General features: G+C 47.3%; 1 protein-coding gene across 1 annotated transcript in view; it reads left to right on the forward strand.

The window, feature by feature from the left end:
• LOC119371728 (sodium-dependent proline transporter-like) overlaps nt 1–24458 on the forward strand; it is a 52772-nt gene that overhangs the window by 20884 nt on the left and 7430 nt on the right. The window contains 9 exon segments of the mRNA XM_037642181.2: nt 9884–10045; nt 12496–12627; nt 14673–14848; nt 16967–17190; nt 17722–17854; nt 18713–18847; nt 20156–20259; nt 23280–23404; nt 24264–24376. Of these exon segments, the coding sequence (XP_037498109.1) occupies nt 9884–10045; nt 12496–12627; nt 14673–14848; nt 16967–17190; nt 17722–17854; nt 18713–18847; nt 20156–20259; nt 23280–23404; nt 24264–24376 (1304 nt within the window).

Below are 24458 nucleotides of genomic sequence, written 5' to 3' on the forward strand. Positions count from 1 at the left end.
TTTACTCTAAACGTGCGACCTTGCTTAATCGTCTAAATGGGTGAGTGTTGATCCGTGGAGCGAGCGTAAATTGCTTGGGTCCAATCTAGCCCATTTATCCGCGAAACTGCCTGGCCAGATTGAATTGATTGCCAGAAGGTATATGTATAGACGTCCGCCGTTGACGTTGGACGCGTTCCAGACGTCATCTGCGGCCGCCGATATGAAGCCTCGGTGTTCACAGGCGCGCTTTGCTTATTAGATCGGAATAGTGATAGGACCGAGCGTGAAACAGCGCGTAGGTTGCGTCATATTTTATTTTAATATGTCAGCGTGTCGAGCGCAGAAGTGTTTCACGGTTGCTGCAGATCTGTAAGGTCTAGTTTGTGCTAGTTTTTCAGAAGTGCGTCGCATATTTAGTTCAGATCGTCATCAGCGCTATTATAATGTATTAGTTGCTTCGTCTATCTCTCTCTCTCTCGTTTAAGTACTCACACACAGAGCGTCTCATTTTCTTTTATAGTTAATTGAGACTACATATCTCCAATGAGCCAGAGTTTCCAACCGAGATGGTACGTCAAACGATACGGACTGCACAACGTGACGGAATGTCCAAAAAGCCTGAATTCCGTCTCGTTCGTCATTAAGAAGACAGGTAAGAAGAAGAAAAAAAAGCTCCACATTTGTGTAAAAGAGTCCCATCATTGCTCCACAAGTGCATGCCGAGTATACTGCTAATCCCAACAAAAAATAAAGAATTTTCGTGCGCAGAATTATTTCAGAGTTTTCCGGTATTCGAAATTCCTCACAGCGCATGTGTCGGGCGACTTGTAAACTCGATGCGTTCATAATTCTATAAGGAAGAGAGGGCCTGCTTATGTTGTCTGCTGTGTAACTCGGACACTATATGACACTAAAACAGTTTCTTTCCACGTAGTTTCGTTTTTTCCTGTTTGCATTCGTGTCGTTGCGGACGGCCTCTGGCGTCAGTTTAAATCTCCGTGAAACGGATGTCGATATCTCTTCTTCCTTCAATCGCCAATTTTCTTACTCAACTTTGCATGAACATCAATAGTACGTTGACGGTTCTTTCTTACATCTGTTGCTCTGGGCCCCGCCACGGTGGTCTAGTGGTTATGGCGCTCGACTGCTGACCGAAGGTCGTGGGATCGAATCCCGGCCGCGGTGGCTGCATTTTCGGTGGAGGCGAAAATGTTTGAGGCCCGTGTACTTAGATTTAGGCGCGTTAAAGAATCCCAGGTGGTCGAAATTTCCGAAGCCCTCCTCTACGGCGTCTGTCATAATCATGTCGTGGTTTTGGGACGTTAAAACCCAGATATCAGGGGCGTAGCCAGAAATTTTTTTCGGGGGGGGGGGGGTCAACCATACTTTATGTATGTTCGTGCGTGCGTTTGTATGTGCGCGTGCATATATACGCCAGCAAAACTGAAAAATTCCGGGGGGGGGGTTGAACCCCCCCCCCCCCTGGCTACGCCCCTGCCAGATATTGTTATTACTACATCTGCTGCTCTGTGACCACATGTTGGTTTACTGAAAAGTAACAGTTGGTGGGATGCACTACACATTCTTTGTTACGCCATAACGGTACGGGAAACAAGAGGTAAGAGCACACACAGAACATGACCCACACACAAGGCCTTTTAAACTTTTGGCTGCATGCTCGCCTCTTGTACGCCTTAATTCACAAGATTAAACTGCAGTTCAATCGTAACGCTACAGTGATGATGCTGTGGCGCTGCAGTCGCGTTCGCTGTGGGTGAAGTAAAACAAATGAATGAAATGTTCTGGCGTTAATTTTTTCGGGAGCCAACGTTAACTCAAGTGGCCACGTTTAGAGAGGTTGTTTCGCGAACGCTTGTTTTCAGCACGGGCGAGAGCGAAGTTGAAGTTGTTATTTCATGTACACCACTCCCCTCTGTAAAGCTTTGTGCGATTGAGGTGTAAAGTAACTGAAATGAAATGAAATAAAATGAACTGTTAACGTTCTCAAGTTTGTGCGCTAAAGTAGACCGCCGTGTGGCGAATCGGCAAGATGTCACTCAGCACAAATGCAATATTAGGCATGCACATAATTATGTACATTGCACTTCCAATGTCGCACACTCCCTTTCTTGCAAACCCTTTCTTGATACCCCTTTCTTGCAAACGTGTATGCGTTGGCCAAACGGGATGCTGTTTAAACGTTAGACTAAGAGAACATTCCAATTCTCTGAAAGGCCACGCTGGCCTTCGTTTAGCTGCGCATTGCAAGAAATGTGGGTGCGCACCGCTCTTTTGTGACACCTCGGTGTTGTTTCGACATAAAAATCAAAGAGCGCGTGAACTTGTTGAGGCTGCGCATACACACAAAGAATCTCAGACATGCGTCAGCGTCTCCTCCGTGACTCTGCGTGAAAAAGAGCTTATCTCGGACTTGTGTAAAGGGCGTGCCATATGGTTGACGCGTCATCGGTTTTTGTTGATCTGGGTCCTCCTCGCCATTCTCTCCTCCCCCTTTCCCCTGTCATGCATTTTTCTTGTCCTCCACATTAGCTTGGTTTGTTCAAATAAACCTTGAGTTGATAGTCAGCGCCTGTTTGAGCTTGTTTTTCTCCTCTTTTGAGTTCCCTTTTTTTTTTTTTTTGCGCTGTTACACCATGAACTAGTACCAACCGGCCCAACTTACCACGCCTCTCTTTCCCAATCTACTATGACTATTCGTTTTCTATAGAACTATAGGCTCTATTCTATAGAACTCTTGTACACCTGTATCGCTTGTGTGTGCACCAGAGCATGGATCGTAAACTTGTTTCGTTAATCTTTTGCAATTTCGTTAGATACCTCTGACACTGCTTCGTAATGTCACTGCCCTTTTCGGCTTTTGCTCTTTTTCTCAGCGACGATATTGGGGCAGCCGGCCATTTCTGCGGTCATATACTCCGTGTTAAACGGTTAGTAAAGGATGAAGACAAGTAAATAAACACCCGACGACTAACTATTAAAAAGAAAGGAGGGATGTCGGTAAACAAGCCATCTAACCAGTAACAACGTTTTCCTTCCCGGTAATCGATATTCTGTCTAGCGCGAAAGCCACCGCGCTTCAAAACATCACGTGATCACCGGCTTTTTGTTGTTCGAACGTTTCCCCAAAGGACGCTCTGTGGGCGGGAACCCCGTACGCCCATGCACCACCCCCCCCCACACACACACACACACACACACACACATACATACATACATACATACATACATACATACATACATACATACATACATACATACATACATACATACATACATACATACATACATACATACATACATACATACATACATACATACATACATACATACATACATACATACATACATACATACAGTCATGACCACTGATCGGCAAACGCACTCATGAGTCGACTCACTCAGACTCAGATCGGGCCGTGAGTATGAGTCTGAGTGAGTCTAGGTGAGTAATATTTTGGTGAGTTTGAGTCCGAGTGAGTGCGGTTGAAGAAAACTTTAGTGAGTCTGAGTCCGAGTGATTCCAGTTGAGGAAAATATTGGTGAGCCTGAGTCCGAGTGAGCCCAAAGAGCAAAATATATTTTTTGAGTGAGTTCGGGTGAGCGCCACCTTTCGTTGCCGACTTCATTACTATCAGCCTTATATTGGCTTACGTTTATACCCAAGTCTATTCACACATATCTCAGCACACTAGCATTCTTGCGGCACCTCAATATATATTGATCAGAGGCATGAGTTAAGGGAAGGGGTGCCATGACCCCCCCCCCCCCGCAAACTTTTTAATGGGAAGTTCTTGATAAAAATCTCTCGTGTAAGTCGCGTATTTCATAAAAATGTCCTTACTGGATTGATATATGATAATGATAATATATGATATATGACTGATAACTCGTATTTGAAGGTACAAGATCGAAAGGCGTATTGTAGAGCACCGGTTATGTGCGATATTGGCGTTAAAGAGGATTGCGGCCATGATCGAAAAAGCTGATTTTATGCCAACGGGCTCATGAGTCGACTCACTAAGTTGAAGCCGTGAGTCTGAGTCTGAGTGAGTCCGGCTGAGTAATACGTTGGTGAGTTTGAGTCCGAGTGAAGTCCGGTTGAGAAAAAGCTGAGTGATCAAGCCCGAGTCCGAGTGAGTGCGGTTGAGGAAACTTTTGGTGAGTCTGAGTCCGAGTGAGCCCTCAGAGCGAAGTATATTTCTTGAGTGAGTCTGAGTGAGCTCCAATTTTTTTTTTTTTTTTTGCCTACCTATATGGTCATGACCAATATGACGGGGAACACATATGTGAGCAACGCAGCGTTGTTGGCGACGCGACAATCTGAGCGCGACACTGGCGACACTCCATGCCACCGTGTTCCATGCGTGGGAAGAGAGATCCGACGAAGAGAGACTTGCAAAGGGTTCGTGTAGAGGAGGTTCAACGAGGGTGGACACAAACGCGAGTGCATTATGTGACGCGACGCTCCGCATCGGAACCGGCTGGAACCGGCCTACTACGCGAGACGCCGTTGCCCGCAACGGCAGTGTATATACTATATAATAGCGCCGCCAGGCAAGCCCAGCATCACGCAGCAGGCGGTCGCGGCGCCATTTAGCCTTGACCGGGCGTCGTCGTCTGTGACTAGCGGAAACAAGACAGCTGGGCGAGAGAGTGAGGGGATGGACTCTTTCATTCTTCGTAATCGTGCACTCTGATCTTCGCTTATGTAACGCGCGCTACGGGTCTCTAATCAGCCTCCGCCGGATAAACTCCGTCTAGGCATTTTTCTGTGCGTTCTTCTTTTCGCGGTATCCGTTTTCTTTTACGACCACAACGGCCTATCTCGTCTGTCTATCGTCCGCATGGCTCCGCGGTTCCTGGTTGCCGTTAGGTGTATAGTTGCAAAAACAGAACGAAAACAATATGGCGTCCGTTTGAGTCGAGCGGACAGCCTGCGAGAAATTCTGCTGTTACGTGCTCCGCACTAGGGACGTAGCCAGAACTTTTTTTTTTTCGGGGAGATGAGGTCAGCCATATACTTTATGTACGTTCGTGTGTACGTTTGTATGTGTGACTGTATATATACACACCAGGCCCGTATAGCCAGGAATTTTTTTCGGGGAGGGGCACTTGCTGAAAGCCTGGACTATTTGAGTAAAACACCTATTTTCATTATTTATTTTTGGTAAAAACACGTACTTCATCAAAATTTAGGGAAGGGGCGGGCTCCTAGCCCCCCCCCCTCCCCCGTGTACGGGCCTAATACATAAGCAAAATTCAAAAATTTGTATGGGTTTAACCCCTCACCCACTCCCCGGCTACGCCAATTCTCCTGTATGAAACTGTACATTGGCTACGCCTATGTACAGTTTCATAAACGGACTGCGAGGAGTTCGCCTTCGGTCGATTATCGAAACACGTGGTCCATGCAGCGATGTGAAAGACCGAGAAGATTCTAAACGACGTAGAAGTTCCGCCATTTTGGTGCCAAACGCGCCATCTTGTCAGTGCTGATTGGCCCGCGCCGCTGCGACAGCCGAAGGTCACTGAGCGCTATCAGTAAAATCGACTCATAAGGAAAAAAAAAGAGAAAGTTGGCTGGTCGCGTACGAGTCGTCCTAGGCGAATGCATATGAGGCCGTGTGAGCTCTTGCTTTCTTCACAGGCGTTTGCGCTCCTTTAAAGGGACAATACAGTGAAACAGTGAATCAGTTCAGGCTCATAAGTTTATTCTTTGAGCACCTTGTTGCCGTTAATTCCGCCTTTATGAGTTGGTTCATTATTAAAAGAGAAAGCGAAGGTCATTGCCTCTCAGTTTTGAGCCTAAAATAAGCTGCACATGAATGCCACTGCGACGTCACGCACTTCAGGGCGCTCCTTCCGTGTTTAGACAAATTGGCTCAACGAAATTTCCTGCAGCTTGGAGCGCGAGGTCTACGGCGCCCTCTCAGAGGGCAGCGTACTTAATTTTTTACCAATTCTGAACTACGTTGGCCCTGAAACCGTGAAGTCTATGACGTTACAAAGTTGATGTGGGAACTTCAAGGGGGCGTCGCCACGTGCATAATTTTTTTTGTGTGTTTTTTCGCTTAACAAGCGTCTCCTCGCCGCAAGAGTGGTGCTTTCGGCATTGTGAAAAGCAATATGGCATAGTGACAAAAATAGTTTTTTTTTCTAACTAGGCTTTAAAAGGAAGTGTTCCTTTAAATACGATATTTCCCTTTGGGTCAGTAATAAATCCTTCGCTCGTTACACCTACGGTAAACGTATACCGTTCCTTAAAGCGTCCACTCCTCAGTGTCACGCAACCTTTCTGAGGTGAAATAATTCCCAGCTCTTTGTTTTTCTTTTTTTTTTACCGGTCAGTCTACATCATCGTCTTCGGGTGCCCGCACGCTGCAAGCGTATAGAGGGAGTCCAACTTCCGACCTTGAAAGCTACGTCTCGAGAAAAAATAATAATGCCCCCACCGAGCGCCGAGGACAGACCGCTCTTTTCTTGGCTTTGAATTGAATGCTTCGTTTCGTATGCGACAGTTGAACTTGACATCCTTTCGCCAGGTGCCCGCCCCACCGCCGCCCGGCGTTACGAAACTAGAACGCGCTGCCGGTGTCTGCGCATGCGCGGGACGCGTCTGTGCAGCGAACAAGCCACGTGCGTGCCCAGTAAATGAGAAGAAAGAAAATTTACTGGCGTCTGCAGACAGCACCTGTTGGCAGTTGTTGCATCATTCGGTGCACGCATTGTCGCATTGTAAGGTACGGGATCTCTGAGAGAGTGGCCTCCGAGATAGCGACGACGGTGATCTCGGATTACACGTTCGACGATTACTGAGTTTCTCGTATTCACATAACTAGTGAGATATGCGGCGCTAGTGTCAAAATTGCACATGCACGGCGAGAAAGAATCCAAAAGGGAGAGCATGTTCGACAGCACAAAGGACACGCAGTCAAAGGTAAACATTCGGCAGATATCAGCTTGGTAGGGGACAACTGAGTTGAAAGGGAATAAAAAAAAAAAGTCGGAAATTTTAAAATAAACTTTGGCTGGTCTTTTTCATTAGCTTTAAACTTGGGACACGTATAGTGTCTCGCTGTTTGAGGCTCGAACTGGCTGTCTTAGGATAAATGCATATCGGGGCAAACATTAGCAATATGGTGAGATATCTATCTGGCGCATCGGAAATCCGGGAACGACTCAGTACAACGTAAGCTTAGGTTTACAGAGTCGGCGGAAAAAGAGGGACGGCAATAGGGACAAATACGAGCGGGGACTTCCAACAGAAGGTTTATTGTTAACGCAGGTCATGAATCGTCAACTTGTCCAGTCGACCACCGTGCTAAGTACGATCGTATTTGAATGCAACGATATCCACCCAGCAAGGCCAGATGGGAACGTCCATGTTCTCAATGATTTATTCCGCGTGAACTCTCCTGCTGCGAGAACATTAATTACACTAATTATTTAAAATATTATTGAGATTGAGTAGGCGAATGTTCGTCCGTGTGTTTATCTGTCTAGTTTTGTGATCGTTAACAACTTTACGGTGATAACTATTATGTAAGAGAAGATAGGAGCAGCCGGGGCCCCACATCGGTACCATACTTTCCTTAAATAGAGCACTGGGATTAAAAATAATAAAAAAAACAGAAGAACACTTGGATTCAAAGCGAATGAAGCGTTAAACGGATACTAAAGTCAAACATTTCGTCAGTTTATACTGCTCAACTGCTCATTGAAGAAACCATTGTCGGTAAATTGGTGGTTATAGCTTCGCCACCACGAGAGAATATGAAGGTCAAAATATCACTTTTGAATTTCGCGCCGAAACTGAATGTCAGTGTGACGTCGCGGTTTTCTTTTTTTTTTTTTCTTATTTAAGCCACATTTGCTCAATAAAATTTCTTGAAGCTCGCTCTCTCAAGTCTCTGGCTCCATTAGAACACACTGTAACTCATTCTTTACAAATAAAAAATTGCGCAGGCCTACGGAAGATGCCGTCGCAATCTGTGACGTCAGGGTTTGGCGCGGGAAACTTGAGGCGGCGTGACCATCTATATTTTGTGCCACCTTTGGGACGCCGGGACGTGTGGGTGTGCGTGTGTGTGTGTGGGGGGGGGGGGGGGGGGGGTTGAAAGGAGCCACTGCAACAATGTTTTCCTCAGACCCTCCCTATGTATACATCTCTGCGTTCTTGATCTCGATAGATGCGTGGGAGCCTATACTAAATCATGCAGGCAAACATCGGCCGCGCTTCGCCGCCCACCTCCACCCCGCTGATACAGCCTACTTAGGGATGACAAGGTCACGTCTCCTGCGACGCGGCTGCAAATGATCCGCCCCGTACGCGGTGGCTTTGCTCGACACTTAATCGAGCGTACTTGGCGCCGTGCAATCCCCCCCCCCCCCCAATCCCCTCTCCCCACCCCTCTCTACCCTGTTTCTCTTCCTGAGCGAGCTGCTTCCTTATTATCTCCGATGTCCTAAGTGGCCCCCTAAGAAAACAACAAACCCTCTCTACCCTTCAGCTCCTTCTCTCCTCATTATGACACAACACTCATTCACTCATTATGACAGAACACTCATTATGGCAAACTACGGGACGGTGAAACACACACGACACAGCGCTGTCCCGTATTTTGCGCTGTTCTGCCACAATGTTCATGAACCGAATAGCCCACCTAAGAACCCTTGGGCCGTCTCTCCTCCTCCTCAAACCTTTTTATCCAAGAATGCGTCATCGGCGTACGTAAAGAGTGACGGACTTACAACGACGAAGTTATGCTCCCGGCAAACACATTATGCGCCAGTTCGTCAATTATCGTGCTCGCCAATTATCGCAGCTATCTTGGTCGTTGCTGCCGTAGTCGGTCACGTTTCTTTATTATTGTCGCGATGTTTAGAGACGACGGTGGGCGAGCTGCGGGCACTCCTGCAATTACGACATCGGGCCGAAGTTGTTTTGTGCGTGGCGTTTACTCCGTCTTGAAATCACTGTCCCACCGACAGCCTGTTATATCGAAAACGTACGCCGCTGTGTAGGCCATATAATACGGAAATGGCTCAAAGGGTAGGACACTACGAAAGGGAACGCGACAAAAAAAAAAAAAAAAACGATAAGATACGACAACGTAAGGGTATCGCTTTTTAACATATCTTACTTCTGCTATCATTCGACTACGATAACCGAAGCCGCGTTGAGATTTAAACAAATAAAGCATTCGGACGTATTAGACAGGAAACTCGTAGAAAAATAATCGAACATACATAATGCTTAGAAAAATGTAAATATTGTGATGCAGTGTTGTTTTGTCGAAATGTGACTCTGTGCTGAACTTTAAGATAAAGTGCTGTGTAATGATGAATCTTGCGTTTTAATGGCTGTGCGTTTACTTGTTAGCTCCTGGTCATTTGAAGTAATTCATGTTTGTTCGCGATATATCCCGGAGTTCGGTAAAGCGTTTATGCTGTTCCCTGGAATGGTTACCAAACTGTTGTCCCAGTCTATTGCGTCGACAATATATTGCCGCAGAGGCCTGCGGCAATATATTGTCGACGCAGTAAAAGAAAGGCCCAATAAGCCTTTCACTAAAAGAACCTGCTCGGGCTTGCCTCACGCACGCCTCTTCTGCATGGGCTCGAGACAGTGGCACTGACCTGCGAAGTGTCGGATAAGTGTGTTCGGGAAAATACTCTGGTGTGGAGTACTCTAGCGGACTCTTTCATCGTTCACACCTTCTTTTCTGGGCACAAGTTTGCCCAAAATAAACCAGTGTCTGTGTGTCCCATCTTGTCGATACGTTACAATATCTGTGAAGTGTCAACGGTAATTCAGCGGTCATTCTTGCGAGAGCCTTTCTCGTAGCCGTCCTCACCTCCCATCGGTTCTCTCTTTCAGCGGATGGCGATGGTCGACGCAAGAGCTCGACCAGCGCCGGCAGCGACGACACGCGCGGCAAGTTCGGCAGTCGCATCGAGTCGCTTCTCTACTGCATCGGCTTCGCTGTCGGCATCGGCGACGTCTGGCGGTTCCCCATCCTGGTCTACCAGAATGGAGGAGGTGCGTATACATACGTATACTACTCAGGATAATAATTATGACTACGTTTATTGGCATCCCGTTTGAAAAGGGCCGGTGACAAGTAGCCATATCAGCCGCCCCCCCCCCCCTTTTTTTTTAATTGGGTGTTTCATCTGCAAAAGGGGCAGATAACCACCATAGATTATGTGTCCCTTTTGCACCCTACTACCGAAACCCATGCTTTTTACTGCACACGACTCGGCCTCCAATAACACAGCGCTTCAATGGCGAAACATCAGACGATAGTGCCAAAACTTCATCGAGCAAGAGGAGAGATGACAGTACCTTGAAAGCTACACGTATGCTAATTTTCTTTCTCGCACTCCCCGCAGGGCGTCACTTCGGTCGCTCGATCATTCCCACATTTTTCTTGCTTAACCTCTCACGACAGAAATGAATGTCTCTCGCTTTCAAAGTGACATTTGATTCCTTGAAAATAAAATAACTTAGATTAAGGTCTGTCGATTATGCATGCAAGCATCCCTTTTTTTTTTTTGCTTCAATAAAAAACGACGGGTCGTGGCATTGCTGAGCGAACACCTGGACATACACTCAACTTAACTATTTCATATACTATATATATGTTGGACTGGTTACAACTAACGTCCAAGGCAAGTACGTATCTTGCAAAGCTATACTAAGAAAGCAGGTCACAGTGGAGTGTTGCAAGGACGGCATATACAAGGACGGCAAGCGGCCTTCAGTCACACCGGTCACACCGCTGTGCTTCTGTTCACCTCTTCTCTATCACTGCATAGAAATGCGGTAGTAGTAACGTTTAACACAGCACAGCAGCGTTCTGCTAGTCTGCAACTTTGCTCCAATGCAAACAGCGAAATCGTGTTCAGTTCAGTGATTACATCCGTAATAAACCGCATAGTGTAACATTTCAAGTAGATAACACACCCGAAAAGAATAAGCTCACGTAACAAGCGTTGTCCCGTGACCTTTTTCGTGTGCGTGTGTTGTCTCTTGCACTTAAACAATATATATGGTTTCACGCACAATAGCCCAGCTTTATGAAATGGATAACTGACAAGCACCCGTTCGAGCACGAAGCCACAAGGGAATCCATATAGATTTCTCAGAAAGGAAAACGTCTAGTTTAAGAAAAATTTGTCCTGGTCCGGGGATCGAACCCGGGACCAACGCCTTCCGGGGCGGTTGCTCTACTATTTGAGCTAACCAGTAAGCTAGCTATTGGCTGCGCGAGGGAAAATTAGTCATCACCTCGATGATAATAAAAATAATAATTGTTGGGGTTTTAGGTCCTAAAACCACGATATGATTATGAGAGACGCCGTAGTGGAGGGCTCCGGAAATTGTGACCACCTGGGGTTCTTTAACGCGCACCTAAATCTAAGTACACGGGCCTCAAGCATTTTCGCCTCCATCGAAAATGCGGCCACCGCGGCCGGGATTCAATCCCGCTACCTTCGGATCAGCAGTCCAGCACCATAACCACTAGACCACCGTGGCGGGTATAGTGCTGAACTCGAAGCACATGGTTGGTTGGTTATGAAACTATTATATTCGATTAATGAATGGGTCCGGTCCCTACTCCTGGACCCCACTGGCTTGGGCCCCGGTTCTTGCGAGGGCCACCTCGCTTGGACAAGGGCATCTTGGACACCCTGGTCCAAGCTGGACAGTGCCGCCTCCCACCCATATCTGCTGAAATCATTGAAGACATCTGTTTTGGATGGATTGCTCCTGCACTTCCATGCCATGTGGTAGACTGTAGCTATGCTATAGTGTTGCATAGCCTGCATGTTGGTCACAGAATGTTGCAAATGAGTTCTGCGGAATCACGCAAGGTGGCGGAATTGCTGGAATCCTGATTAGCTCAATTGGTAGAGCGGCCGACACGGAAAGCCGTTGGTCTCGTGTACGATTCCCGGACCAGGCCGAATTTTTTTTCAACTAGAGGCTTTCCTTTTTGTCTTTCCGTATGAATGGTGGTCGACAAGACCCAAATGTGGAACCTGCCGGAACTGCGAGCTCGCATAGGCGTGCACTTGAACACGTTACGGATGACGTGCTAGTCCGGAAGTGGGCGGAACAGGAATATCGCTTAGATATCCTGGGTGCTAGCAGATGGCGCAACGATTGAACTCTAAATAAAGTTCAGCAAAGCACTCGTAAAGTTCAGTAATGCAGCGCAAAGTTCCCCAACTTATTTCAACGTAAAACTCTGTTAAATGGTTAATACGACTTTGTGTGTGGGAACATTATGCAACTTTTCTATCTATCCTAATTTCTGACTTATACCAGATTAAAGTTGGAAAGGTGATTTGGGACACTCTTTCGGGACACTCCTTTTGGGACATGGGCTCTTTCGCATGGGTACGGAGGACTACTCTACCGATCGCGCTGCTCTTTCTTTGACCTCGTTAACCGGAATTTCGTTTCGTCTTTCTTCTATACAGGCGCCTTCTTCACAGCCTACGTGATCGTCATGATCCTGGTCGCCATTCCCCTGTTCACCATGGAACTGGCGCTCGGTCAGTTTTCCAGCCTCGGACCGATTGCGGTGTGGAAGTGTCTACCGGTGGCTCAAGGTTAGTATATGGAAATCTCTGTAAACATGCGTTATACAACTGCTACGGCTGTGTTTGTCAATCTTCAAGAAGAAAAATACGGAACACTCACCAGACCTTGCGTAATCCCAATCCGATTCTTAGCACGGCTGTTTCTTTTCTATGCAATTAAGATCCTATTCATCCCTAACTGAACCGCAGACCTTAAAACAATGTATGGTTGTAACACTTCCAAACACCTGTGAAAGAATTCCTGATTTACTACAAAAGTAGTAAACCCTCGACCCAGTACTACGCCACTACGCTGGCCGTTGTAAACCATGTTCCTACTTTCGTTAAATTCGATCTCGGCCCTCCCAGAGGGCAGTGCGATAAAGACCGCGTTTTTTTTTTTTCTCTAAAAAAAAACAACTGAGACGCTCGGGGGGCTTACACATGTGACATACTGTTAAAGACTCAGTCTAGGCGCTTTGATTCCCGGCCACGGCGGCCGAATTTCGATGGAAGCGAAATGCAAGAATACCCTTGCACTTAGATTTATGTGCACGTTATAGAACCCCGGGGGGTCAATATATAATCGAAAATCCCCCACTACGGTTTGCCTAATGCTCATATCGCGTTTTTGGCACGTAGATGAGAAAATTTTCATGGGTAATAGTGACTCCCCCGCCAGCCCAGTTTGGTTTTCCCAAGGAATAAGCTTTACATTAAAACATGCAAAACCTTGTATATACCGTTGTCGGACGACAACTGTAGAAGGTAGCGACGTTTGCCCCTCAATGTAAGCCAGCCCAAATGGACGCGCGCAATTCTAGACTGGCGTCATGAGCCGGACGGCCGACGACTGCGCCGTCGAAGAACGTGGCCGAGAACATGAGAGGGACTATTCCTTTAGTAGCGGAGGCAATCAGCTGACGCGCTTCGGTCATCAGAGCGGGGCCTCTCCTGCCTTCTTAAGTAGTATCCAACTTTATTAAGGCGAAAGCCTCAGATTCCTCATCAAACACGAAGAGGGACCGTCGGCGTCAACACGAGTGATGCAAAACATCATGACGTGATGACGTCACCATGTGACGTCATGATGGTGCCAGAGCGCCAAAATTTGTGACGTCATCGTGACGTCACGATCACGCAACAGTATGAAGACAATATGGCAACACTGCACGACGTCGTTGCTTGGTCAAAGGTGAGCCGTGCAAAACCTCGTGCGGTGAAGAGAGCTTGCAACGCCTCCGACCCCGGAGGCGGTGCGAAACCAGAATAGGTGCAGAAAGCTTTAGGGTGGATCAAAATAATCGACTGAGAAAAGATGAAGTCGCAATCACTAGACTGCATTTTCAAACTCCATATCTAAATTTTTATTTGTACAGAGCTGGTCTGGCAGCTTCTCCTAATTGTTTTTTGCGGAGTCCATGAGACAACGGTGCATTATCTCATTTCCTGTAAAAGATACTCTACCTTGCGCAAAATTACTTTAGATGCCGTCTTCCAACTCCTTAGGTTGGATTTAAATGCACCAAATGTACTTTCTTTGAAGGCTTTGAGGGCTTGCTTACAGCGATGTCCCTTGCTTACAGCGATGGGAAGGTTGCCCATGACCTACAGGACATTTTAAAAGGTTCAAGGGGATTTAGGCTACAGAATCAAGGTTTACCCCTGATTTTCTCTTTTCCGAATTGCTTAATTTTCTCGCTCAAATTCATGGCTTCATTACTTGTATACGCATGTTCTTATTGATCTATTCTTGATATTTTCCATATTTGTTTATTTTTTGCTTCCTTCATCTTTTTAATGGACAAAATCTAACTTATATTTTAAGAATTCTTTTTTTTTTCTTCAAGATAGCCGCCGATCCCCTAGCGTAGGTATGTGCCATGGACACAAGGCTCTACTGGACTTACTTATCTTAGGCGAGAGAGAGAGAGAGAGAATAAATGTCTTTATTCGGTACTACTTAGGCACCGTCTTCTAGGTGGTCTCCCCCTTCCAGGAAACCATAGGCTTTCGCCGCGTCAACGGCCCCCGAATGCATAACGGATCCTGTGACTGTCCAACTCGCATTGCAGGCATCGGCGTGGCCATGGTGGTGATGTCCCTGCTGGTGGCCATCTACTACAACGTCATCCTCTGTTACACACTCTACTACCTGGCACAGTCCTTCCGGTCCGTGCTGCCCTGGGCAGACTGCTACGAGTGGTGGGGCGCCGACCCGGAGACGTGCTACGTGCGATACAGCAACCACGTGAGCGACCCATTTCAACTCGACTCGATTCGCTCGATGTCGACGCGCCGAATCATACCGGGGTCTTTCTTGGCTGGCTCAGCGTAAACTTAGTCGCTTTTCCGCTGTTAAAGCCACCTCTAACTAACCAACCAACATTGCAGGGCCTAGTGTGTCTGCTGTCTGCATGTATAGTGGTGCAGGTGGGCACCCTAGCCCTTCTCACATTCTGTCTGCATATATGGTCAATGTCTCTGCGGATATGTTCGGGGAGTAAATAGATGCTCCTTAAACTATCAGCGAATGCAATAACGATGGTAAAAAAAAACTCGCGACAATGACTGGGCTAGAGATGGTAAAAAGTGTCACCTAACATGACTAGAGAAATGAACACACAACAATCATGGGCGTCGGCAGGGGGGTGCAAAAGAAACACTTGCCCCCCCCCCCCCCCTCTCCCCTCATCCCCCCTCACCCCCACCCCAAGCTACACCAGCACTTCAACCTACCCCCCCCCCCCTTCACCGTGATGTAACATGACTTTGCCCCCAAGACAAAATGCTGCCGACGCCCATGCACACAATATATCTGTATTGCACAAGAACACAACGTTGTTCACAACCAGAAAAGCAAGTCCTTAGACCGCACAAACCAGAAATAGGTAATTAGTCTACAAGAATTGCGAAAAAATATAGTGGCAATGTGAAAGAAAGCGTAAAATGATCATTAATTATCGTTAACGATAAACTTATTTTACTGCGAGCAAGTTTTCGGTTTGTGCATTGTTAGATTGTAGCGTGGCCCGAGTATTCTCTTTTCTTCGAGTTGCAATACCGCCATGGCCCTGTTTCGGTTGAAGCGACGGCTGTATGCATGTGACGCTGCCGCCACATTTGGCAACTTTGTGACCTCAGGCCGGTGCACCCCGATCTCGCTTCTAAAACGGTACAAGAACCTTCCTGGTGACTCGATAGCCTCGCGTATCACGAATGACGTGTTTTAATTAGCTGAGCGGTGAAAGAGGGATGCATTTCCGTTGTTGCTTAAGCATGTGCAGTGAGTGACAATCCTTACAAAGGTCTTCGTTCGTATTGGACTGAATCTTTATGAAAAGCCTGCAGAAATATAGCCAGTTGAAAGCCATATCGAGCGGCGTGCGCAATCGAAGAAAATATGCTGCAGTGAGGGAACTTGACACTTTCTCGAGAAATTGTACAATATGGTGCAAGTTGCCCATCCCTTCACATTCATATTAACCTAGAATGAATAACGTTCAATAATTGTTCAGGATATGAAATCCGATGGACGTAAAAAAAGTTTTTTAGTATATACTTTGATAATATTGTTGCAGTAAGCTTGATCGACACTGGTTTGACATATACTTTTGTGTCGTTAGACACGAAAAAAAGAAAAGAAAAAAGAAGCTTTTTCCAACAGCTGGCGATGTCATGCCATAGCGTTTTTTTTTTTGTTATATATGTCATACTATGTGCAGGATCGCATTAGTTGGTGTTTTACGTCCCAAAACCACCATGTGATTATGAGGCACGCCGTTGTGGAGGGTTTCGGAAATTTCGACCTCCAGGGGTTCTTTGACTCGAAACTAAATCTAGGTAGCCGGGCTTCTAGTATTTCGCCTCCATCGAAATGTGACCAGCGCGGCCGGGATCGAACCCGCGACGTTCGAGTTACCAGCCGAGCGCCAACACCACCGCGGCGGCAAGAGAGGCGCATTACTTTGCTATGACACTTTCCAGTGGCTCTAGATGTCATGAGATAGCATTTTTGTTATATACTATATCATACTGTCATGTGAACCGGCTTGCTTTATTATGACGAACTGCAAGATCGGCGCACTGACTATAGCGTCCTGATTATGGTGTCAATCAATCAATCAATCAATCAATCTATCTATCTATCTATCTATCTATCTATCTATCTATCTATCTATCTATCTATCTATCTATCTATCTATCTATCTATCTATCTATCTATCTATCTATCTATCTATCTATCTATCTATCTATCTATCTATCTATCTATCTATCTATCTATCTATCTATCTATCTATCTATCTATCTATCTATCTATCTATCTATCTATCTATCTATCTATCTATCAATATTTTCTTTACCGTAGACGAAATGCAGAGACGTTCCAGAGGTGCTGTGGCGGACGTACGGCGGCTTCAACAGCAGCAGTAACACAAGCATCATCAGCACTGATCTCTTTTCCTCGAGTGACGTAGTCTGGCTGACGTCAGCAGTGCACGGCGTCAACTTCTCGGTGCCCGCGGAGGCGTTCCAGACCATCATGGCCAACTGCTCGAACGCCACTCAGACGGCGGCAGAACAGTTCTGGGAGTGAGTTTTCAGTTGCGTGTGTCTCTATATATCTGGTTTATGTTATATGCGCACACATATACGTACAATTGCGCCCAGTACGAGTTACAACACGCAAAAGACAAAAAAATATTTCGGGAAAACTGATTCTGATTTCTTGTACTGCTTTGTTGCGTAAGCGCCTGCGACACCAAGAATAATTCGATCTTCTTTTAGATGTTCATACGTGCGGAAATCGCCGCCACCGTGATCGGTGCATGCGAAACGGCATTAATATGCACGCGTGAAAATCGCATCTGCGACCAACGCAGTGCGAACAAATTGCGTTAAGGCCGAGATAGACGGTACGATTTTCCATGCGATGCGACGGCCGACGCGGTGGTGCGGCAGGCGGAGTGGTGACCTTTCACAGCATCGGACAGCCATCATTCTGGCTGCCGCACCGCCGCGTCGGAAGGAAAATCGTACCGTCCGTCTCGGCCTTAAAATAATGTACGCTGAACGTGAAGATAAACAGAAGCCTCCATGACGTGTTCTGTACATCCTGCTCAGGAAGTACGTCTTGGACCTGTCCCCGAACATTGAAGAGGTTGGCGGCATCAAGTGGGATCTCTGCCTCTGCCTCTTCGTCAGCTGGCTCATCGTCTTCTTCTGCCTCATTCGCGGCGTGTCCTCATCGGGAAAGGTATGTTCAAAGATGGCGACCATTTTTGTTTGAGACTATATATATGTGGGGTGCTTTAGAAGCGGCGGTAATACCATACCGTTTGCGCGCACGGCATTACCGTTCCGTGTTAACTGCGCCTCGATTCGAAAACGTTTGATCTGCTCGAGTTGCTCGGTGCGTAACATAAGATGCACAGGCATGCGCAGGTTTCGCCATTAAGGGGGGGGGGGCACGCCTGTGATGAGATTATAGTGGTTAATACAGGGCTTAACGATTAAGAGGGCGACGTGTCGACCAAGACGGTACCTTTTTGCCTTGTGGTAAACCGGCACTGCTAAAAGACACCAGTGTCTTCGTCCTATGCCTCTTCCCTCGATGTACGCTAACGGGGTGAATTATGCGACGTCTTATGGCAGAAATAAAAATCAAATGAACGAATAAAATAAAAGCAGACGCTGCAGTACTGCCAGAGACAGCGTAGACGCAACGATCCTTGGCTGAAGACACTGCCTCGGCCATTCAGGGAATTCCTTTCAGATAGCCGTCAAAGCTTCGAGGATGTCGAGGATTCGAAGTACGGAGCAACTGCACCTCTGCACTTGCTATTTCGCGTCCGTAACACAGTCGCATCTCGGCACAAAACAAACGCTGCGAGGTTCCTGTGAGTGTACTGTACGATCCCTTCGAGTGATCCAGTTGCTCGCCTGTAGTGTCCCCTTTTAAATGCGGCAGCAGAGATACGACCGCAGCAACACAGGGAGGCCCGGTTTGTTCGCAGAATGCGATGATGACATGTGCATGAGCCCACAGAGAGGGGTGGCACCCCCCCCCCCAACCAACGTCGTGTGCTCTGACCCCCCCTTCCCGTATGAACAGGTTGTGTACTTCACGGCGACCTTCCCGTACGTGGTGCTGCTCATCCTGCTCGTTAAGGGCGTCACCCTGAGCGGCTCCGGGCAGGGCATCGCCTACTTCCTCGTGCCGGACTTCTCGAGGCTTACCGACCTCAACGTGAGTGTTATTCACGCTGTTTCCCTCTCCTGTGTCCCCCTCCTCCTCTCGTCTTTGTTTTTTTCTGTCCTAACCTTCACGACGCGCTACTAACAGCTACCGGGCACAGAAATTGAGTGGATGAACCGCTTATTTATGGCTAGAAGCCTAAGTTGACTCAGAAGCTTAAGCTGACAAATGGTTAATAATCTGCAGCATATTACCCTCCCTGTAACGCTTGAAGGTGAAAGCCTGTTTCACATTAGGTTATGCATTGAGTTAAAACACTCGGGTGCCAGACTTCTTGCAAGACGTAACGAGCCGGAGCGTGAGACACACGTATTAAATTACCTTTACGTTCTCAGTCGATTGCAGTGGAACACAACAGAAGTGAGACTTTAAAAAGAACAATGACGTCTTGGCAAACGTGGGCACTTGTTCGCAGTCAGTATCGTGTACGTGGCTACCATAAATGAACCGAAACCTCTTCGTTTCAAATTTCGTATTTATGTGTTCGGTATGCGCCATACAGCCTCATGGCGATACCCAACCAGATGAGTTTTCTTCAAAGCCCTGAACGTTGTTTTTAACCTTGTCGATGCACCCGGTAGTGAACCCAATCAAGGAACAGGCAACGTTTCAACAAGGAGACTCTTCGACAGGGCAGAAACAGTTGCCGCACTTACAAAAACAAGTCCTGTGGAAGCGCTATCTTCAGCGAAATACAGTCGCCCCCAATATGAGTTGCAGCATGCAGGCCGTGGTCAAAGCGGCGCGAACACTGCACGGTGGCGCCGACATAGAAAACAATCAGTGAGGTAAACACTGTCTTTCGACTATGGGTATTTCCAAAACCGATTTCACGTTTCCACTGTAGAGACTTGGTGCCCCTTCAACCATGGCCACCGTGTTGCAACTCATATTGAGCGCCACTGGACGTTAGGGGTGGGATCAGAATAGTTTTATTTATTTATTTTTATATCGATAGTTTGCCTTAGGCATAGTAAAATAGGGCATCACAGATACACGAAAACATTTGATTCGTGCAGAAAGTCTCAGAGTGAACGATATGGTCTTTGGATCTAACGATCAAGGTAGGGTACGGGAAAAAGATCACAATAGTTGTGGAAGAAATTGAGATAACCTGACTTTGAAAGCTACGCAGATCATCTTCCATGAATTCCGGACGTCTGCATGTCAGTTTCTTTTGTTGGGGCCCGCGGCGAGTCCAACTTTCTGTCGCTTACGAGTTACGGCAGGTGGACTACGTTGTTTTGCGATGTTTTTGGATCTTGTGTTCTTTGACAATCGTCTCACTCCTCACTACAGATATGGAGGCGAGCGACGGAGCAGGTCTTCTACTCGCTGGCGATCTCGTGGGGAGGCCTCATCATGTCCGGAAGCTACAATCCATTCCGATACGCCATTCACATGTGAGCACATAGTTACATTCTGCGTGTCTGCGTGCTTGCTTCGTCTGTCACGAAAACAGATATAGCTAAGAAAGCAACAAGACAAAATTGAGGCAGCTTTGAAACAAACAAAGAACGTTTGTTTTAAAGTAAGGCCTTTTTATAAACACTGTGCTTAACTTGGAAGTAGTCACCGCTTGCAATTAACATATGAAGTTACTTACAGACTAAAATTAGTGGACGGCGGAAAGGTTCATGCCACAACTGCTATGCTTCGTTGAATACGCTCGGTGAAATCAACGTCGCTAATCCATCCTCCAGACATCTAAGTGGAGAGAGTTTCGTCCGAACAACTTAGCCCCACTACGGCCACTGCTTAGAGGTACTTCGTGTAGACGTACACGCGATTTTGATTTTAAAGATGTGATAAAAATAGAAGGTACGGCTGAACATACAGGGTGATGTGGCATAAACTACCAGTGAAGGTAAACGCGTGGCCTTTGTCCAAGGTTACATAATTGATCCTGGACTCGAAGTGAATGACCTTGGAAATTACGCGTTTAAAATCATGGGGTCAGCCGAATACACAGAGCTCAGACTCAATGAAAAGGGGAGGGGGGAGGGTAGAAAAAAAATATTGCCCCCCCCCCCTTCGTACTTGGCGCCTTAGTGCGTGACTAGCTAATGTTTTGTGACAAACTTCTCCGAATCATTTCGTGCCATCGACGCGACAGAAATCTGGAGTATACATATTTACGCAGTCAATTGCTTTATGTGGGTAGCATTCGTGTAGCCAAGATTTACTCAGGTACGAAGATGATAGTTTCCTCGCCTATGCGATAAAACGAAGCTGCAAAAATCATCTTCACACAAAAAGAAAAAAGCCGGTTTTGTGCAAACGCAAGCACATGTACCGCCAGCGTCGCTATAGTGCACCAAAAGATAGGACTCCAAATCACTCTACGTCTGAACGACTGCCACGTTTTCTGTACAGCTGCGACTGCAAAGGTGGCGAATAAAGAAAATGCATAGGAAATATGAATGTAGGCCCTCGTCCCGCTATACGCACGCGGTATTTTCTGGCCGCCAAGCGCACACGCAATGCGCGGAAGGGTATATAAACCAGAGAGCATGTGGCGCGGGCGACTGTGTTCGAGGTTGTCGCGAAGCGGCCACTCAGCGGGCTACCTTATACCAAACGGTACCTTGAAAAGTTGCGGCAACTATCGAGAGCATATTCTGCAAGAACCACCTCTTCGATAAATGCCCCATAAATGCCTTAAAGAGAACATCTCGGAGCAACGTCCGAGGAGGCTGGCGGGTCGAAGCTGTAGCGCGCTGCCTGGCGTAATGCTTTCCCGTATGTTTTTTGTTGTTTTGTTTCTTGGCATCCTCCAAGACACCAAAGCGTCCGCTTGAAAGCTTTCAGTCGAACTATACGATTCATAAGAGCACAATTGAAATTTAGGCTTACCCTTACCTCGGCATCGGTGGTGCCGGACACTGAGCATTTGGAATGTCCGTCCGCTCCGCAGAAGCGCCATGAGCACCACTCGCACTAATTGTCACAAGCGATGATGCGCAGCACGACGAGTAAACCACCACAATTTCACTCGTCATTCACCGAGAGTACGGACTTGCGTAGCTGTAGCTACCGCGCGAAGGCAAAGAGCACCCGCACGAAACACGGCTGCATGCAGTCGAGCGAGCGTCGAGCGGGAACTGATACTAAGCGTGAATCCACTGAATCCACCCAAATCGAGAAACTTCGATGGCGTTATCGCCGGCGCCGATCTCGCTCGCTTCTTGCAGCGTCACGGCCCTCGCGCCGTAGATTCGATCATTGATCTTGACCGCAAGGGTGAAAGGGAGAGAGCTCGTAGGGGGACAGCATACACTACCGCTATGTGCTCCGGATGCATCGCACTGCATGCTAAGCGAGCCTTGCTCACTTGTGTGCCAAACCTGCATCTAGCGCCCTGAAGAGGCGCGCACAGGGAACCAGAAACGGAGGGTTACTCGAAGACTCACTGGCGCCGGGACCGCGTCATGGCGCCAGCTTCAACTTGCGTTGTCATTGCTACTTTGATAAATAACGCTTGTAAAACGTGGCGCCTCTTGGTCGAGTGGAGTGAGGGTTGCAACTGGCGGCCACGGAGTTGGACGGCAACTTTAACGAAAGCCGCGCACTCCCGTCGATTATTTGTTCGGGTTTTACGTCCCAAAACCACGATATGATTATGAGAGACGCCGTAGTGGAGAGAGCTCCGGAACTTTCCACCTCTGTGGGCTCTTTAACGTGCACCTAAATCCGAGTACTATACGAGCCTCCAGCATTTCGCCTCCATCGAAATGCGGTCGGGATTCGATCCCGCGACCTCGGGCCAGTAGTCGAGCACCATAACCACTAAACCAAAGCGGCGGGTCTCGCACACTACGTCTTGGTGTGTGTTTTTTTTTATACATTCGTGCGATTGACGTGGCGCGTCACATCGCATTTCGGCCGTCACCTCAACTTTGCACCGGTTTCCCTTTACATCGGCATACTAAACAGAACTCACTCTGACTTAAAAATATATATATTTTTTCTTAGGGCTCACTCAGATTCACAATATTTATACGCAGTGCGGCTGACTCCGACACAAACTCAGCAAGATTTTACTCAAGGGGGCTTACTTGAATTTGACGATTGGAACCAGCCAAAAGACGAAGCACAAAGAAGTGGTGTTGGGTGTCCCAGTCGTTATGTGTGTAACTTCTATAATATGTGCTTCGTCACTTGGCTGGTACCAATTCTCAAGAATATGTACAAGCTGACTCAGATCACATTTCTGCAATGAGCCGAGCTGAACTCAAATTCACCGAAATATATTTTCAGCCGGGCTTATTGGGACTGAGACTTAACGAAATTATACTGAGCTGTGCCCATTTGGACTCAGACTCGTGGTTAGCTCTGAGTGAGCCCTGAGTTAGTCCGACTGGCGAGTGAGCTTGACGACCTATGCGTGGCGTTGTTTTCACTTGCCCTTTCATTGTCGCAGTGACGCTTCGATCGTGGTGGTTGCCGACCTGATCACAAGCTTGCTCGGCGGCATCGCCATCTTTGCCGTGCTGGGCCACATGTCCCTCGAACTGCAGGTGCCCATCGAGGAAGTCGCCAAGGCCGGTGAGTCGTCCACAACCACAAACGCGGACAGATGTTTGACTGCAGACAATTCTACAACTTGCACTGTATTTGATCAACCTAGTTCTCTAGCTCAGTTATGATATATCATTTCTTAGAAGCCATCTTTTCAAGGCAGCACGCGATGTCTATCAGGGGCTCCTCACGGATGCTCTAACCTCCCCTGGGGCATCGCGATGCTAACTTCTAAGAAAATGAGTATTTAACAGCCATATATGAAATCTGTCTTAATATTACTCAATATTAGTAGTACCATGGCGTCATACGAGTAAAGTGCCAACGAAAACGATCACCAGAGGTTCGAGGAAGACGGCATGTTGTGTTCGAAGACTGGGCTACCCGCCATGCTGGCTGTGCCGTGATAGCACACGCCTATAGCAAATGCATTTGCTATAGGCGTGTGCACAGGGGGGGGGGGGGGGGGGTGCGTCTTCATTTGCGTCTTCTTCGCGTCTTCTTCGTGTGTGCGTCTTCATTTGCGCTAACTTCACTTAGTTAAAATGGAAGACCAACTAGCCCAACAGTCTGTCCTACTGAAGAGAATAAGTTCGTTCACGAAGCGATGTCGCTCGAGCCAACGTTTCGGCAGAGGACTTGCCTTCGTCAATGCACTGAAAAAGGCAAAATCTTCTTGCTGAAACGTTGTCGCCAGCGACATTCCCTTTACAGCAAACTCATCATCAATTTTTACGACAGTCAATTCTCTCTTCTTCCAAAGCTGTCGAAGTTTTGTTCTTTACAGTCCGCGTTTGTTGCAGATGAACCTCTCTAGATGTGCCTTTGTTGTTCAGGTTAAGTCTGACGGCGACTGAACGGTTTTCTTCCTGCTGACGCACCGTAGGTCAAGGCCTGGCCTTCGTCATCTACCCCGAGGCCCTCACTACTTTCTGGTGTCCGCAGCTGTGGTCCTTCATCTTCTTCTTCATGCTCTACCTGCTCGGAATAGACAGCGAGGTACGCCTGCTTAGCTTTTCTACGTTAAATCGTCAAACCAAAATGCTGCTGTCTTTCACGCTTTCTTGTTGTACAGTTACAA

Source organism: Rhipicephalus sanguineus, chromosome 10 (assembly GCF_013339695.2).
Source record: "Rhipicephalus sanguineus isolate Rsan-2018 chromosome 10, BIME_Rsan_1.4, whole genome shotgun sequence".
In the NCBI taxonomy this organism is placed as follows: Eukaryota; Metazoa; Arthropoda; class Arachnida; order Ixodida; family Ixodidae; genus Rhipicephalus; species Rhipicephalus sanguineus.